This window comes from Podarcis filfolensis, assembly GCF_964270895.1.
Source record: "Podarcis filfolensis genome assembly, chromosome: 5".
NCBI lineage: Eukaryota > Metazoa > Chordata > Lepidosauria > Squamata > Lacertidae > Podarcis > Podarcis filfolensis.
In genome coordinates, this window is record NC_139608.1 from 64,617,101 (window position 1) to 64,631,913 (window position 14,813).

Sequence of the window (14,813 nt, forward strand, 5' to 3'; positions counted from 1 at the left end):
CAGGTTACATACACTTCTGGTTACAGACTCCGCTAACCCAGAAATAGTATCTTGGGTTAAGAACTTTGCTTCAGGATGAGAACAGAAATCGTGCAGCAGCAGCGCAGCAGCAGCAGGAGGCCCCATTAGCTAAAGTGGTGCTTCAGGTTAAGAACAGTTTCAGGTTAAGAACAGACCTCCAGAACTAATTAAGTACTTAACCCGAGGTACTACTGTAATTAGGATTCTGTTCAATATGACAACACTGAATAATATAAATGCAGAGTACATTTTACCTTGCAACTAATTGTTCTATTACATTTTAAAGGGGGTGGGGAAATCTCGGGTAAGGAATTTCATGATTCATTGCAGAACAGAAGCAAGTTTATTCTATAATGCATGGTTACACAATATAATATAAATATGCATATTGTTATAATAAGTAGTACTAGAGGCTGTGCACCAGCTTGTTGTTACTTTTTTACCATCAATTTTGTTATGTGTTTTTCTTCCTTAGATCCTTTTGTTATTTCTAGCCACCTTTAATATTATTTGCGACAGGAAGGAAGAACATAAGTACAGAAAGCAATCAATCTAAGACTTTATTAAAAGGCATTAATATCATATATATGTTCTGCCCTTCATATTAAGACTTTATTTGAACTTTTGCATCAGACAAAGTACATCCTTAAACAACTGGTCTGGTGCATCAAGACCCCAGGTAAAATCAAAATGTTGCCAATCAGGAATATTCTTATAGAAAACTAAATGAGGGATTCGAGAGAGCAGCCGTTCAATAGCCTTTTTGGTTACAACAATGTCATTCCCACCACTCCACACAGCTGTTGGCACAGTAATGTCTTCTATCTTATAAAATGGGGGTGTACTCTGTTGAGAAAAAGAACAGAAAGATGAAAAGGGTTCACTTTTATTTATTTTCCTCTTTTTAAAGACATCTTTTGGATCTTCAGATACATTGAAGGTCTAACATCTGTCCCTTGAAAATCATTCTTTAAATATCTATTAAGTATCCAACTCCTTACTCTGGAGCAGTAAGAATAGCAAAAGGAATGAGAGCCCTCATGGCTCATGAGGAGGACGTGCTCTTCAGGACAGAGGGAGGGTCTGGTTTGTGTGTAGAAGGTCATAGGTCTCTCAGGTTCTCTAGTAGGGCTTGGAATCAGAGCTGCTGCAAATCAGTATAGAGAGATAGATGGGGCAATAGTCTGACTTGGCATAAGACAGTTTTCTATGTTCCTACTCATTAAATGCATACACTTTCATAGATAAACCCATAATTACAACCAGTTCTGCGTCTTTTCCAAAGGAATTATATAAGAATTCAGAAATCACAACACGGTTCTCATTTAATGTTTAACCTGCAGCCAAAATCTCTCATTAGAATCCAAAACACTTACCATGTTGTAGACAGCTTTGTTCTTTGATCCATAATCGAAATACTTAAATTGGATGGTTTTAGCAACCTAAAAAGATGGAAAACACTTGTACACAATTTGAAATTTGGTGCATGTTCAAAATACTAAAGCCTCTTGAAAGATGGAAAACACAATAAAAAAATCAAACTCTTGGGATCTTGGTTATCAGAATTCCCACCTATCCACCCTGGCCAATGATAGGACCATAAGCTCTGCTTAAAACAGTGGAAAGTAGAAAGTCAGGTAGAAGGTTATTAACATATCTATCATCTTCATTTGTGAGAAAATATTAAAAAACTGAGCCCGGCCCCTCAAGATTGAGGGAGTTCAGCCCCATTCCCGCATATGTTGGGAGAGAGGAGCTATCCTCACCCCATAGAATTGGTGCCTATGCCCACAATATTGACCTCTTCTTTTGCCCAGCCTTCACTAATCTTCAGCTGCCAAGACCACTGCAATATGTTTCACCTTCTGCGTAATGTGAGGATTCCCAGCACCAGTGGATGTTAGTGCACTCGGGTGCATGGGGCAGTACCCCACCAACCTCCATCTTCCCTCCTCCACCCACCCCCTGCCTGCCTGTCAGCTTCCTACTTAGTCTCAGTGTTGCCCTTGTAGAACACAGCAGCAAGGAGAATGGGCTCTGCCTTTAACTGCCTGCAGTTCCACTAACTGTTTTCCTGTCTTCACCCCCATCAGTAGATAATACTGAACTCAAAGGAGCAATGGGCAGATTCAGTAAAGGGCAGCTTCCTGTGTTCTTCCCATGAAATCCAAAGAGTTGTTACAGTTCATGTTTGAATATTGAAGTACAGTGGTACCTCAGGTTACAGACGCTTCAGGTTACAGGCTCTGCTAACCCAGAAATAGTACCTCGGGTTAAGGATGAGAACAGAAATCACACGGTAACGGCACAGCAGCAGCAGGAGGCCCCATTAGCTAAAGTGGTACCTCAGGTTAAGAACAGTTTCTGGTTAAGAACGGATCTCCGGAATGAATTAAGTTCTTAACCTGAGGTACCACTGTAGCTACAATATAACTTTTGAGTGGTCTAGTAATCTTGAAAACTACACTTTTATAAAATGAAATGGAAACCTTAGAACCTAAACACAAACATAAGAAACTAAATAGGCAAGTCGAAACGTCAGACTTTTGACTCCCATGTTTTCAAATGCTGAGAAGGTATTTGTTAGAACATACCTGACTCCAGTGTATGATAGTTTTTACAGAAGTAAAATCAGGGTAAATTCCAAGATACACATCTGCTTGACTCTGGAAGAATGATAGGAAAGAAAATGCTTTTTTATATTCCCATTCTTGAAGAGGTTTCAAGGAACACATTTATTTACAAAGCAATAGATCATGGCAATCAAGGTAGTGCAGCATACAGACACTTGCATGTAGCACAAGGAAGCAGGTTTCTGATGAAGAGGTGTCTGGGTACCTAGATGTGTATCCCCCACCCATAGTGAATCCAGCTGATAAAGAATAAAGAAGGAAGAACAGGGGCCTTGAAGTTGCCTCTCAACAGTGAGCACCTGAACAGCACATGAAGCAGGCAGAAAGTTCACCTCATCACAGTCCGCCCCACTATAGGAATTCTTTCTGTCTTTGCACCTGGAGTTTAGCATAAGCAATTAAAATAAGCCACTCTGAGACTTCTTTGATATTTGGAGTGTGGTGCATTTCCTCCTCTATGGCGACGAGTAAGTGACCAACTACCTACTAGACGTGAAGTTAATTTTGAAAATAAAATTTAAAAGAAAGATTAGCATTTATTGGAATAGGCCGCTAGAATTTCACCATGGAAGAGAAGTGTAAAGGAACTCAAAATTACGCCAAATACTATATTTTGTTTGATTGATTTTCTTTTGTTGTTTTGTATATGTACACAGCAAGTTCTTTCAAAAAGAAATAAATGATAGAGAATAAAACTACCTACCACATTTAGGTTTTTCTCATTGCGTCCATGAAGTAAGAAAATGCCTTCAAGACAAAGTCTATCAATCCCTGGATAACTGCAGATCTTGGCATTGATGGCTTTTAGTTTGTTATTGAAAAGGCAGTATTCTTTTTTGCCCCATATAAGCTGTAAAAAAAAATAAAAAAAAATCCGAAGCATTACTAAATAACCGTCCTTTCTTGGAAGTAAACATTAAGGTTCCTGTTAGGAATAGATCTCCTTTATGTTACAGTTATATACCACTTTTCTTCAAGCACGCTCAAGATGATATGCCGGGGCTTTCTAGGCAATTTTGCTTCCAGGTCCTGATGTAGGCCTGGCTCTGGATAGCTGAGGAGAGATTTCTAAGGAGGTGCACTCCAACCACCTCCCTCCCACACAGCCTCTCAGGTGTTAAGATTGGCAGATGGGGCCTTCTTAATAATTCATAAAAAGTTTGGGAGTGGGTCCTGGAAAAGGGCATTCTCAATAGTGGACAGTAAGATGAATAACAGAGTATTTGGCAGAAACTGAACGCAAATGGTACTGGTTGTGACGCATGCAGGTTGGAATGTCAATCATTCCTTTCTAGCATCCCTGACTGTGACAGAGTCTTCATCCTGTCTGGGAGCAGCCACCAAAAAGGAGGAGGAGGAGGAGGGGGAGGGGGAGGAGGGGGGAGGCGGAGTTTGGATTTGATATCCCGCTTTATCACTACCCTAAGAAGTCTCAAAGCAGCTAACAATCTCCTTTACCTTCCTCCCCCACAACAAACACTCTGTGAGGTGAGTAATACTCAGAGACTTCAAAGAAGTGTGACTAGCCCAAGGTCACCTAGCAGCTGCATGTTGAGGAGCGGGGACCCGAACCCAGTTCACCAGATTATGAGTCTACCGCTCTTAACCACTACACCACACTGGCACTTTTTTCTTTCCCTTTTGAAAAATAGATTTTATTGGAATTTATAAAGCGTATGCAAATAAAATTATCAAAAAAAGGAAAAGGGAAATAGAGAAAAGAGGAGAAAGATAGAGAAAAGGAGAAAGAAGCAGAAAATATATAGAAATAAAAGGAGAAGAAAGGAAAAAAGATAGGACAATAAAGAACTTCTGATACCTTCTCTATCAGGTATTTGTGAACCTTATTCAACTCATCCAGTGAGAACACAATGTGTATTTTAACCCTTAATCCAAATACGTCCCCATTGTTTCATCATACATTCCTTAACTTGTTATTCTTGCATTTCAAATTTCAACAGCAATTTGTACATTGAAGACCCACTCACAGTGACCATGACATGTTAATCATCCATACACAACTGTATTTCAAAGTCTGTCAATTTTTTTCTATACTGAAAGTCTTTTTAATATAAGTTAAATCCCTCTTTAAGTTCACAGTCTTCCTTATTCCACTATAAAAATACTTGGTGGCAATAAGACTGTGGACAACAAAAGGGGTTTAAAGAGATTCTCAAGGCAAATCTTTAAAAATGTAGTATAGGCACTGATAACTCTGAAACACTGGCCTGCGAACACTCCAGTTAGAGAACAGCCTTTACTGAAGGTGTCATGGACTTTGAAGAAGCACGGACTCATGGCCGCAAGGAGAAACGAACTAAGAGGAAGGTATGTCTGGCAAACTCTAGCCATCAGCAGCTCCTGCCTGAAAACCTATTTCCCCACTGTGGAAGGACGCAATCACTTAGGGACTCCCTCTTAAGACTGTGCTCTTGGAAGACAATCCTACTGGGCTATGAGTGATCTCCAAAGAAGAATTATTCTTGGTATATTAACCATCTCTCTTTGCCTATAGACACTTTTCTATGAAGTGCTTCTAGTGTTGAGATCCATAATGGTATCTTCACATATGTTTTTATATATTCTATATCCTTAATATAGTATGTCTGATAAAATAAAAAAGTCCATGGTGACTCTGACCTTGTCATACCACAAATGTCCATGTGATCTAAATCTTAAGTCACTACCTTCTAATTCTTCAAGCTCACACTCCTTTTAAAAATAATTTTTATTAATTTTTCATTAATAACACTCCAATTAATAACATATCAAATCTTGCCACATCATAATCCAAATAACAAAGCCAATCATACATTCCCGATTACAGTGGTACCTCAGGTTACATACGCTTCAGGTTGCATATGCTTCAGGTTACATATGCTTCAGACTCCGCTAACCCAGAAATAGTACCTCGGGTTAAGAACTTTGCTTCAGGATGAGAACAGAAATCGTGCTCCGGCAGCATGGCGGCAGCAGGAGGCCCCATTAGCTAAAGTGGTGCTTCAGGTTAAGAACAGTTTCAGGTTAAGAACGGACCTTTGGAATGAATTAAGTACTTAACCCGAGGTACCACTGTATATAATTTACAGAGACTTCCCATGTTCTGGCTGGTCAGGAGAAAATATTTTGTTTCTTGTTCCTGCCTTTTCTCTCCTGATTGTTCCCATCATAATTCTAATAATAATACCTTTATTGTCAATGTACAACCTGTGTACAATGAAATTAGCCGAGCTTCCCCACACACACACACACAAACACTCGATCTCATTGCACTCTGTGTGCTTGTCACACAACACACCAACCCCGAAAGTCAGTTGCACTATATTATTTTCCGTTCAGCAGCCTAACAGCCCACGGATAGAAACTGTTTTTTAGCCTGTTGGTACGACTGATTATACTTCTATATCTCCTGCCCAAGGGTAGAAGATTAAAGAGGTGCTGGCCGGGGTGTGAATCGTCCCTGATAATTTTTCTCACTCTCCTAAGGCACCAATCCCTTGCGATGTCATCTAGCAGGCTCAGGGGACAGCCCATGATATCATGTGCTGTGTTCACCACCCTCTGTAAAGACTTTCTGTCCGTGGCTGTCAAGCCAACGTACCACACTGTGATACAATATGAGAGGACACTTTCTATTGTGAACCGGTAGTAGGAGGACATCAATTGTTGTTTAACATTGTTCTTTCACAAGACCCTGAGATAATTCCGATCTTAATCCTTTATCTTATCATAACAGTCACTGGTATGCAACTTTCAGTCATATTTAACAAATCCATATGTGTGTTAGCATGCAAAAGGAATTTTGTTCTTCCTGTTGTTTGCTCATCAATTGTTTTTCAATGCAGTCTCCCTCAGAGGTCCCCTTTTCATTCCACGATCTTGTCTTCCAGGACTCTGGGCTGTCTTCCAGCTTTCCTTTGTTTGATAACATTTAAAACATAGGAATCCTTCGAGTCTTTTAATGAACTGATGTTTTGCAAATCCAGATAAGGGTCTTCAGTAGGAGGCAGTGCCATAAGGGATATTTCACTGTTAGTAGTTGTTTGGTTCCTCTAAAATCCAAGCTTTGCTCCCCCCCAGGGGAAGCTTGCAAAGGTCAAAGATTCACCTTCACTTTAATATTAATTCATATACAACAGAAATCCATGCAAGCAAATGTACGGTAATTTCTTGTGTGAAATATTCCCTGGTTGTAATCCATCGGTTGTTTTCAACCCCCCTAGAGAGGCCCTTTCTTTTTCTATTGCACCATAATTTGTGCCATTTTATCATCCCAAGCTGAGAGTATATCTAATCAAGTTTTTGTACAAAGTCCCTTCATATCTTGCCAGTTCCAGTTAGACATCTCTATAGAGATCCACGCCATAAATCTTCAAATTCTCAAGTTTTTGTACAGTTCCTCTTGCATTCCATTTAGTTAATTAAATCTTTCTTTGTGAGGCTTATCAAGTCATGAAGTAGCAAGTAGCAAGTATAGAAAAGAAACAGATGCTCACCTCATGTATACCGCAGCAAAACAACGAAAGCCCTTTCCAGATCAAACCTTAGCACTCAGTGACTGGTTTCTTTAGCAGGTCCTTTTTGTCTCCTTCTTTCCAGAACACACCTGTTTCAAAGTCTGAATCGAAATATTTTTTAAGGAACAGGAATACTCCCGCTCATGGCTCTGGCAATGGAGAGTTTCCAATTCAAGCAATGTTAAGCACCCAGCGTCCCTGCCCCTGCATTCCATTGTAGCAAGCGGCAGATATCAGACAACCCGCAGGTGAGAAATCCCCCCTGCCATGGGGGGGGTCACCAGGGATAATTGTCCCCATATTATCCTTGATAAATTACACAAGTGGAGTCTGGTGCCATGGGAAAGCTGCCAAAGGACATGGCGATCACACTGGAAGTCCGAAGCTCACACTCAACTTTGAGATAAAGAAACGAAATGGATGGCAGGAAGACTAACTCTCTATAACGATGCATAAGAAAAATATATATTAAAATTCTGGGTCTGCACAATGGCAACGACTTGAGTAATACTTACTTTTGTCAATTCTTGAGGAAGGTTTAGAAGTAAAGAAAAGGGTCCTTTCAAGCCTGCCAATGTGTCGGGAGGAGCCAAGCCCATGAAGAGTTTAACCTTTTGAGCAAGTTGTGGCATGCTTGAAAAGGCAATAAAACCTGGAAAAAAGAAAGAATTCTAAACATAGCACTTGCAACAAACAAACCAATAAGAGATATTAAAAAAACCCTGTGGCTCTCCAGGTGTTGCTGGACCTTGAGCCCATCAGCCATGCTTGATGGGGATGATGGGAGCTGCAGTCCAAATATCTGCAAGGTCAAAAGTTTCCTATCTCTCTTCTTTTGAAATGCCTATCATTCAACAAATTCAGGGCAATTTTCTTTTGGGATGCTGGGTGTCCATCTGCCTAAGTTAGGCACTGGAGTTTTCAAGAGAATGTGTCAGATATCAGGTCTAAGCAGAATCCACTTATTTTATGCCTGCTGGTCTTTGCTCCCTCGCACCACAAATGGGCATTCTTCATGACTGTGGAACTGATGACAGCTGTATATGCTGCCCCAATTTGACTACTGAAGTCCTGATCCTGAAAAGACTTTCTCATAGAACATATGTGAACTTTGCTCTCCCCCCCCCCTTTTAAGCTGTGCTTTAACCTTTTCTTTTCTTTTCTTTCTTTTCTTTTCTGAACTAGTCTTCCCAATAGTCATGAGACTTAACCACATCCCCAGTAGGTCCCTGATAATGCTGCTAATGCAGGAAGGTGAGAAAATAAAAGCCATTTCATTCTCTTTCTTCTTAACTTACCCAACGTACCTCCCTGGGAATGGCCAATATAATACAAGTTTTTTTGCTTAGTTTTCTGCAGAATAAAGTTTATGGTTGCTGGAATATCATAAATTGCCATTTCATGAAAGCTGAAAGACAAACACAGAATATAGGTGAAATGTTGCTTGTCTGCAATTGCATACAATTATGGACACTAGTGTATAAATTCAAAAGATACAATACATCAGGTGTCAGGTATGATAACCTGTCATCTGGAGGATGACATAGTAAGTTTATTGTCCCATGGAAAGAGTAAGGAAACAGAAAGTAGATACATATTTATTATTTCTTTAAATATTTATATCACCCTTAAACTAGCCCAATAGGTTGTCAGATATGTACATTGTCCACATGTTAAAGGATAATTTTAAAGAATTGTATTAAATTATATGAAATCACACAACTGTGATAATTCAGAAGTCCGTTTCTACAGTCTAAGAGGTGGACATCCTGGAATGTCTGGGCAAAAAGGTGTGTCTTCACAATATGTCTGGAGGAACTAACAAGTCAGTACAAGAGTGGGCCATCTATCAGGTAATCTAAATACCAAATTGTTCAAGGCCTTATATATTAGTAGTATTAGCCTAATATATTCTGACACTGGAGGTGAACCACAAAATTGGACCACTTCCCTCCAGGGAGGAAGCAGTGAGTGAAGATCTACACCAGGGACAAGGTGGCAATAAATGTCCTCATTATGACCAAGTGGAGAATGAAGATCTACATCAGGAACGATGCACGGAATCACACTGATGATGCTTTACATATAGAAGAGGGAAGGGCATTCCACAGTGCAGGGGCAAGAACAGGAAATGCCTGTTTTGGAGTCAGTTCTCTGTGATATTCTGTAGAGTGTGCTGCCATGATAAAAATTTCCCCAGGTGGTCTACTCTGAGTGGCTTCCAGCAAAATATAAAAACATAATAAAACATCAATCATTAAAAACTTCCCAATACAGTGCTTCCTTCAGAGGTCTTCTAAATTTTATTAAAGCTTTTTCATGATAAAATAGATGAAACTGATCTAGATAGAAACAAAACCAGTCCTCTCTCAAAGGTAGCTCTTGACCCTTGTCTCATGCAGAAAGTAGTGGACCCTCAGGTCTTACCTGGGAGCCTTTCTTTCTTCTCCCAGGTAAATTCGCAGGGAAACCAAAATGCTTGTTTATAAATTATTGTGTTACCAATTATTGTATTACTAATTATTGTATTACCAACTTTACTGTACATTTGTGAAATATGGACTATTTATAAACACCATCTCCAGCTCTTCAAAAGATTCCATCAACGGTGTCTCTGACAAATTGTACACATCACTTAGGAAGACAGGTGAACTAATGTCAGTATTCTGGAAGAAGCAAAGATCACCAGGGTGGAAGCAATAATTCTTCAACATCAACTTCGTTGGACTGGTCATCTTGTTCAGATGCCTGATTATCACCTTGCAAAGCAACTACTCTCGTCCAAACTTAAGAATAGAAAGTGAAATACTGGTGGACAACAAAAGAGGTTTAAAAATTATCTCAAGGCAAATCTAAAAAAATGTAGTATAACCACTGATAGCTGGGAAACACTGGCCTGTGAGTGCTCCAATTGCAGAAAAGCCTTTATCAAAGGTGTCATGGACTTTGAAGAAGCACGAACTCATGGCAAAAAGGAGAAACAAACTAAGAGGAAGCCACTGTGATCAACTCCCACCCAGAAACCTATGTCCCCACTGTGGAAGGACATGTGGATCCAGAATTATGTTCAAACCATCTTGTCCCAGTGAGCAACCTGGCTGCCAAATTCTGCAGCAGCTGAAGCTTCCAAACCATCTTCAGAGGCAGCCCTACGTATTATGCATTGAAGTAATCCAACCTATAGGTTCCCAGAGCATAGACAACAGAAGCTAGGCTATGCCTGTCCAGATTGGGGCACAGCTGGGGCACCTGGTGAAAAGCACTCTGTAGCACCATGGCCACCTGACTCTTAAGCAAGGGGTCAAAAGTACCCTAAGCTATGTACCCACTTCCTTCAGAATGGTATAATCACATCAAGGGCAGTCTAGGAAACCACTTTATTGACATCTCAGAGCCCAAGAAATTCAGTCTGCATGTAAAATTCAGTCATGAAATTTGTCATGTTGATGTTGACTAAGAAAAGGAACCACAATCCACCATTGGCCATCTTTGGGAAGTCTTTCCAGGACTGAAGGACCCTAACACAACACAAGGAAAAAAGATATGTTGGTAGCAGTTGTACTTCAGAGACAGCAGTCATTATAATTGTCTCAACTATCCAAGCTACAAGTTGTCTCTTTATACTGTACCTGAAATTCCAAAATTCTTCTTGGTCAATTGACAGAGTCTTGTGTCTTCTAGACCAGCTGGTACCTCTATTATTTATTAGCCAAACATCATAGCCAGCATCTGCTAGAGCAAATCCTAGGCTATTGTTGGGAGGATTTACAATCCAGGTCCTACCTTCACTCAAAACACCATGTACCAGTAAAACAACTGGCCTAGGACCTGGGGAAAAACAAGATAAAGGGCATTAGATAATATTGTAGACAATCTACCTTTTAGATAATTTCTGTTCACTTCATCAATATTGTGCGTTGTGATGATCTCCTCTAGTCCAGAATAGATACAATTATGTATATGAAAGAGATAATTACTTCTAACTAGGTGGTGTGCTATGGCTGTCCCACCTTTGGGCACTATTTAATAATAGTTTGGCTGGCCCTATTGATATGCAGAATGAGGCAGTTGCTTCAGGTAGCAGAGGATTTTGAGTGGGAAGTTGGAAGAAAGAGCTTCATAATTACCATGTTACATGCCCTGTTGTTCCCAACCCTTATAAGGTAAAGGGTAAAGGGACCCCTGACCATTAGGTCCAGTCGTGGCCAACTCTGGGGTTGTGGCACTCATCTCGCTTTATTGGCTGAGGGAGCCGGCATACAGCTTCCAGGTCATGTGACCAGCATGACTAAGCCGCTTCTGGTGAACCAGAGCAGCGCATGGAAACACCGTTTACCTTCCCGACGGAACGGTACCTATTTATCTACTTGCACTTTGAGGTGATTTTGAACTGCTAGGTTGGCAGGAGCAGGGACCGAGCAACGGGAACTCACGCCGTCATGGAGATTCAAACCACTGACCTTCTGTTTGGCAAGTCCTAGGCTCTGTGGTTTAACCCACAGCGCCACGCGTGTCCCACTTCCCAACCCTTATATCCTAATATAAATGAATGATGTTGTCCCTTGGCTCATCTGAATGGCTTCTGTACATGGGATGGATTGGAGAGGGCTGTTGGCCTTCACATCAAACAGCAAAATGTCTTGAGCAGGGCCTGGCTCCACGGCATAAATTAAACATTTAGTCCATGCCACCACATTGTGATTGGCTCAGAAAGCAACTTCTTCCAGCTCACATTTGCCCAATTGCAAAATGAAGTAGTTCAGTTCATGTTTGGTTCAGAGTTCAATTCAAATTATCCTTGGCATCTTTTCTTAGCTTTCGGAAGGTTACAAGCTGCTGTGCTGACATTTAAAATGTAGGTAAGAAGACTAAGATCACATCAAAACACACACAGTGGGATGTGACTTATTGTCTTCAACCACCCTGAACCCAGAAACTATGGTAATTCTGAGCATTTATATGTACACATTTGCTTTCTCTGGGCTGTGTGGAATCCTGCCAGTACTTTTCCTTTAAAAAAACAAAACCCTATAAAGCCCAGTTACATTCCAAAATTACCTGTCTTCCCAGAACTGTGCATTCCATAAGGAATTCTGTTTGCTTGCAAGTAGTAGCCATCCTCTGTCAGGATTTCATGCTCTTCACTGGGGTATCCCCAATATTGGATTATTTCATTCTGCAAGAACAAAGAAATTCTCAGCAAATTGAGACCTTTATTCTAAATCTAGATGTGCTACATGGGATTTTAGTAACAATGGTGCTGAGGAGAAGAGAAAAAAGTCCTGGATCCTGCCTTCTTCCCCTTCTGGCTGTAATGAACAAAAGCAACCAGAAGGAGCTAGCAATACACCATGTATTAAGCATTAAACAGAACATGTCATTTGGCCTTGGGGTCAGCTAAATCCGTCCATTATAATCCATCAAGCCTCTTTGGGGTAACTCAGGCAGGCCTGGAAATCCTTCTGTGAAAAGCAAATGTTTTGGAATATCACTTAAAAGAAATATGTACAAATTATTTTGTCCTAGCAATAGCCTGTTGTTTCCAAATGCATCCGAACAAGCAACTCACAATAGTCATAAATTCTTGGGGATTCAAGTGCCGTTTCCTTAGGAATTCTTCTGACTCTGTTGTCTGTTGGAATAAGAAGACCACTGCCCAAAACAGCCACATCGCTGACCTCTGTAAAACAATATCTGTTGTTTCAAACGCCTTAGCAAAGATGGGAAGTGCCCTGGGCAGGGAGCGCAATTTTAGTTCGGGGGGTGATGCTGTGCAGGGAAGAAATAATGTATCTCTTTTGAAAATATTAGTCACTGAGATGGATAGTTTATGGGGAAATACTGAAAAAAGATCTGTCCCATGAGGAAAAGTCATGACTATCTTGGAAATAAGGCTAAGCAGGCTCAATTCTAACCCACAATGAAACCATACACTGGTGGGAAAGAATAAGCAAGTACGGTATTCCAAAACATACGACATTTGTGTTTGTTATACCTGTTTTTAAATTTGCTTTAACAAATATTTTTTGGTTTTTGGCTTTTTAGATGTTTTTTTACTGTTTTTTAATGTTTTAAGCATTTTTAAATATTGTATTTTCCTTATGGAGGAAGGGCAGACGACAAATGCAATTCAGAAAGTAAGGTATAAATAATTCTGTACACATTTATGCAATATGTGATTCCCCCACAGCTGAATCAGTTCTGTGCCAGCAGACTTTGTGCAAGTAGCCTTAATTTCTACCGGATGATTGGGTTGTACTTTATGATAGTAATGTCTAACTTTGTTAAATGCAAGCTATTAAAATGTAAGACCAAGGTATGTCGCCAGAAAATAAATGAAAAAGATACAGGGAAGAAAAGATTTTTGCTTACCTGTTCCTGTTCAGCAATAGCAACCACATCTCTAATGCACACTGAAGAAGACTTAGTTTGTAATAAACTGAAGAGAATAAGATCACTTTCATCAGCTACTATATAATTATGCAAAACGTGTCTTTCTGGGTGCATTGTTAATTATGGAACAGATGCAGAGTAAGCAAAACAGTTGTGAGAAAAGAATTATCACATACTATCATATGCCTTGTGGCAAGGCAAGGCAGTACAAAGAAGAAGAAGAAGAAGAAGAAGAAGAAGAAGAAGAAGAAGAAGAAGAAGAAGAAGAAGAAGAAGCAGCAGAAGAAGCAGAAGAAGAAGAATTTAAAAAAATATTTATATCCCGCCCTCCCCAGCCGAAGCCGGGCTCAGAGCGGCTATCAACAGTAAAATGATACAACATTCTAAAATCATTTCATTATAAAATCAGTTCAAAGCATTGAAATGTACATTACACTTCCTTGCATATTTTAAAAAATATAACTCACCTGGAGATTTATGCTTATATTAAGTGGTATATAAATTTTATGTCTACATTTTTTTTTGTCCTGTGTGTGTTGTCGTCATTATTTTGTATCCACTTAAGTTGTACCTGAGCCTCGAGTGACAGCAAAGGATCTAGGAGTACCCCCAAGCTACAAACCTGCTCCTTCAAAGGAAGTGTAACCCCATCAAGAGCAGGCAATCTCCCACCCATCTTCTCACACCCACTAACAGTGTCTCAGTCTTATCTGGATTGAGTTTCAGTTTGTTGGCTCTCATTCAGTCCATTACCGAGGCAAGACACTGGCCCAGCACTTCCACTGCCTCACCTGCAGGTGTAAAGGGGAAATAGAGCTGAGTGTCATCAGCATACTGCTGACAACATACTTCAAACCTCCGGATAACCCCACCCAGCGGTTTCATGTAGTTGTTAAACAACGTAGGGGATAGGATTGAGTCTTGTAGAACCCCACATTGAAGGTTCCATGGGGCTGAAAAGCATTCCCCAAGCAATGCCCTCTGGGAACGGCCAAGTAGGACTGGAACCACCGCAAAGGGGTGCCATGCACCCTTAGTTCGGTGGTTGATGTTGGTTGATGGTTGATCGAAAGCTGCTGAGAGGTCGAGAAGAATTAACAGGGGCATGTTTCCCTTGTCTCTCTCTCAACAGAGGTCATCGTACAGGGCAACCAAAGCAGTTTCTGTGCCATAACCAGGCCAAAACCCTGTTTGAAATGGACTGTGGTCATGTTGAAAGCCTTGGTAGAAATCCAAGAGTCAGCTGCAC

The 14,813-nt window shown here is 40.4% G+C and overlaps 1 protein-coding gene across 1 annotated transcript; it reads right to left on the reverse strand.

Annotated features, from left to right (window-relative positions):
* Positions 1–392: 392 nt before the first annotated feature.
* LOC310762739 (lipase member M-like) lies at positions 393–12,842 on the reverse strand (the record flags this gene model as incomplete). Its single annotated transcript, XM_083614211.1, has 9 exons — positions 393–867; positions 1,398–1,463; positions 2,616–2,687; positions 3,358–3,504; positions 7,687–7,823; positions 8,470–8,579; positions 10,801–10,999; positions 12,230–12,347; positions 12,741–12,842. 9 exons carry the CDS (start codon positions 12,840–12,842, stop codon positions 634–636), a joined length of 1,185 nt encoding a protein of 394 aa, XP_083470337.1. The 3' UTR covers positions 393–633.
* Positions 12,843–14,813: the final 1,971 nt, after the last annotated feature.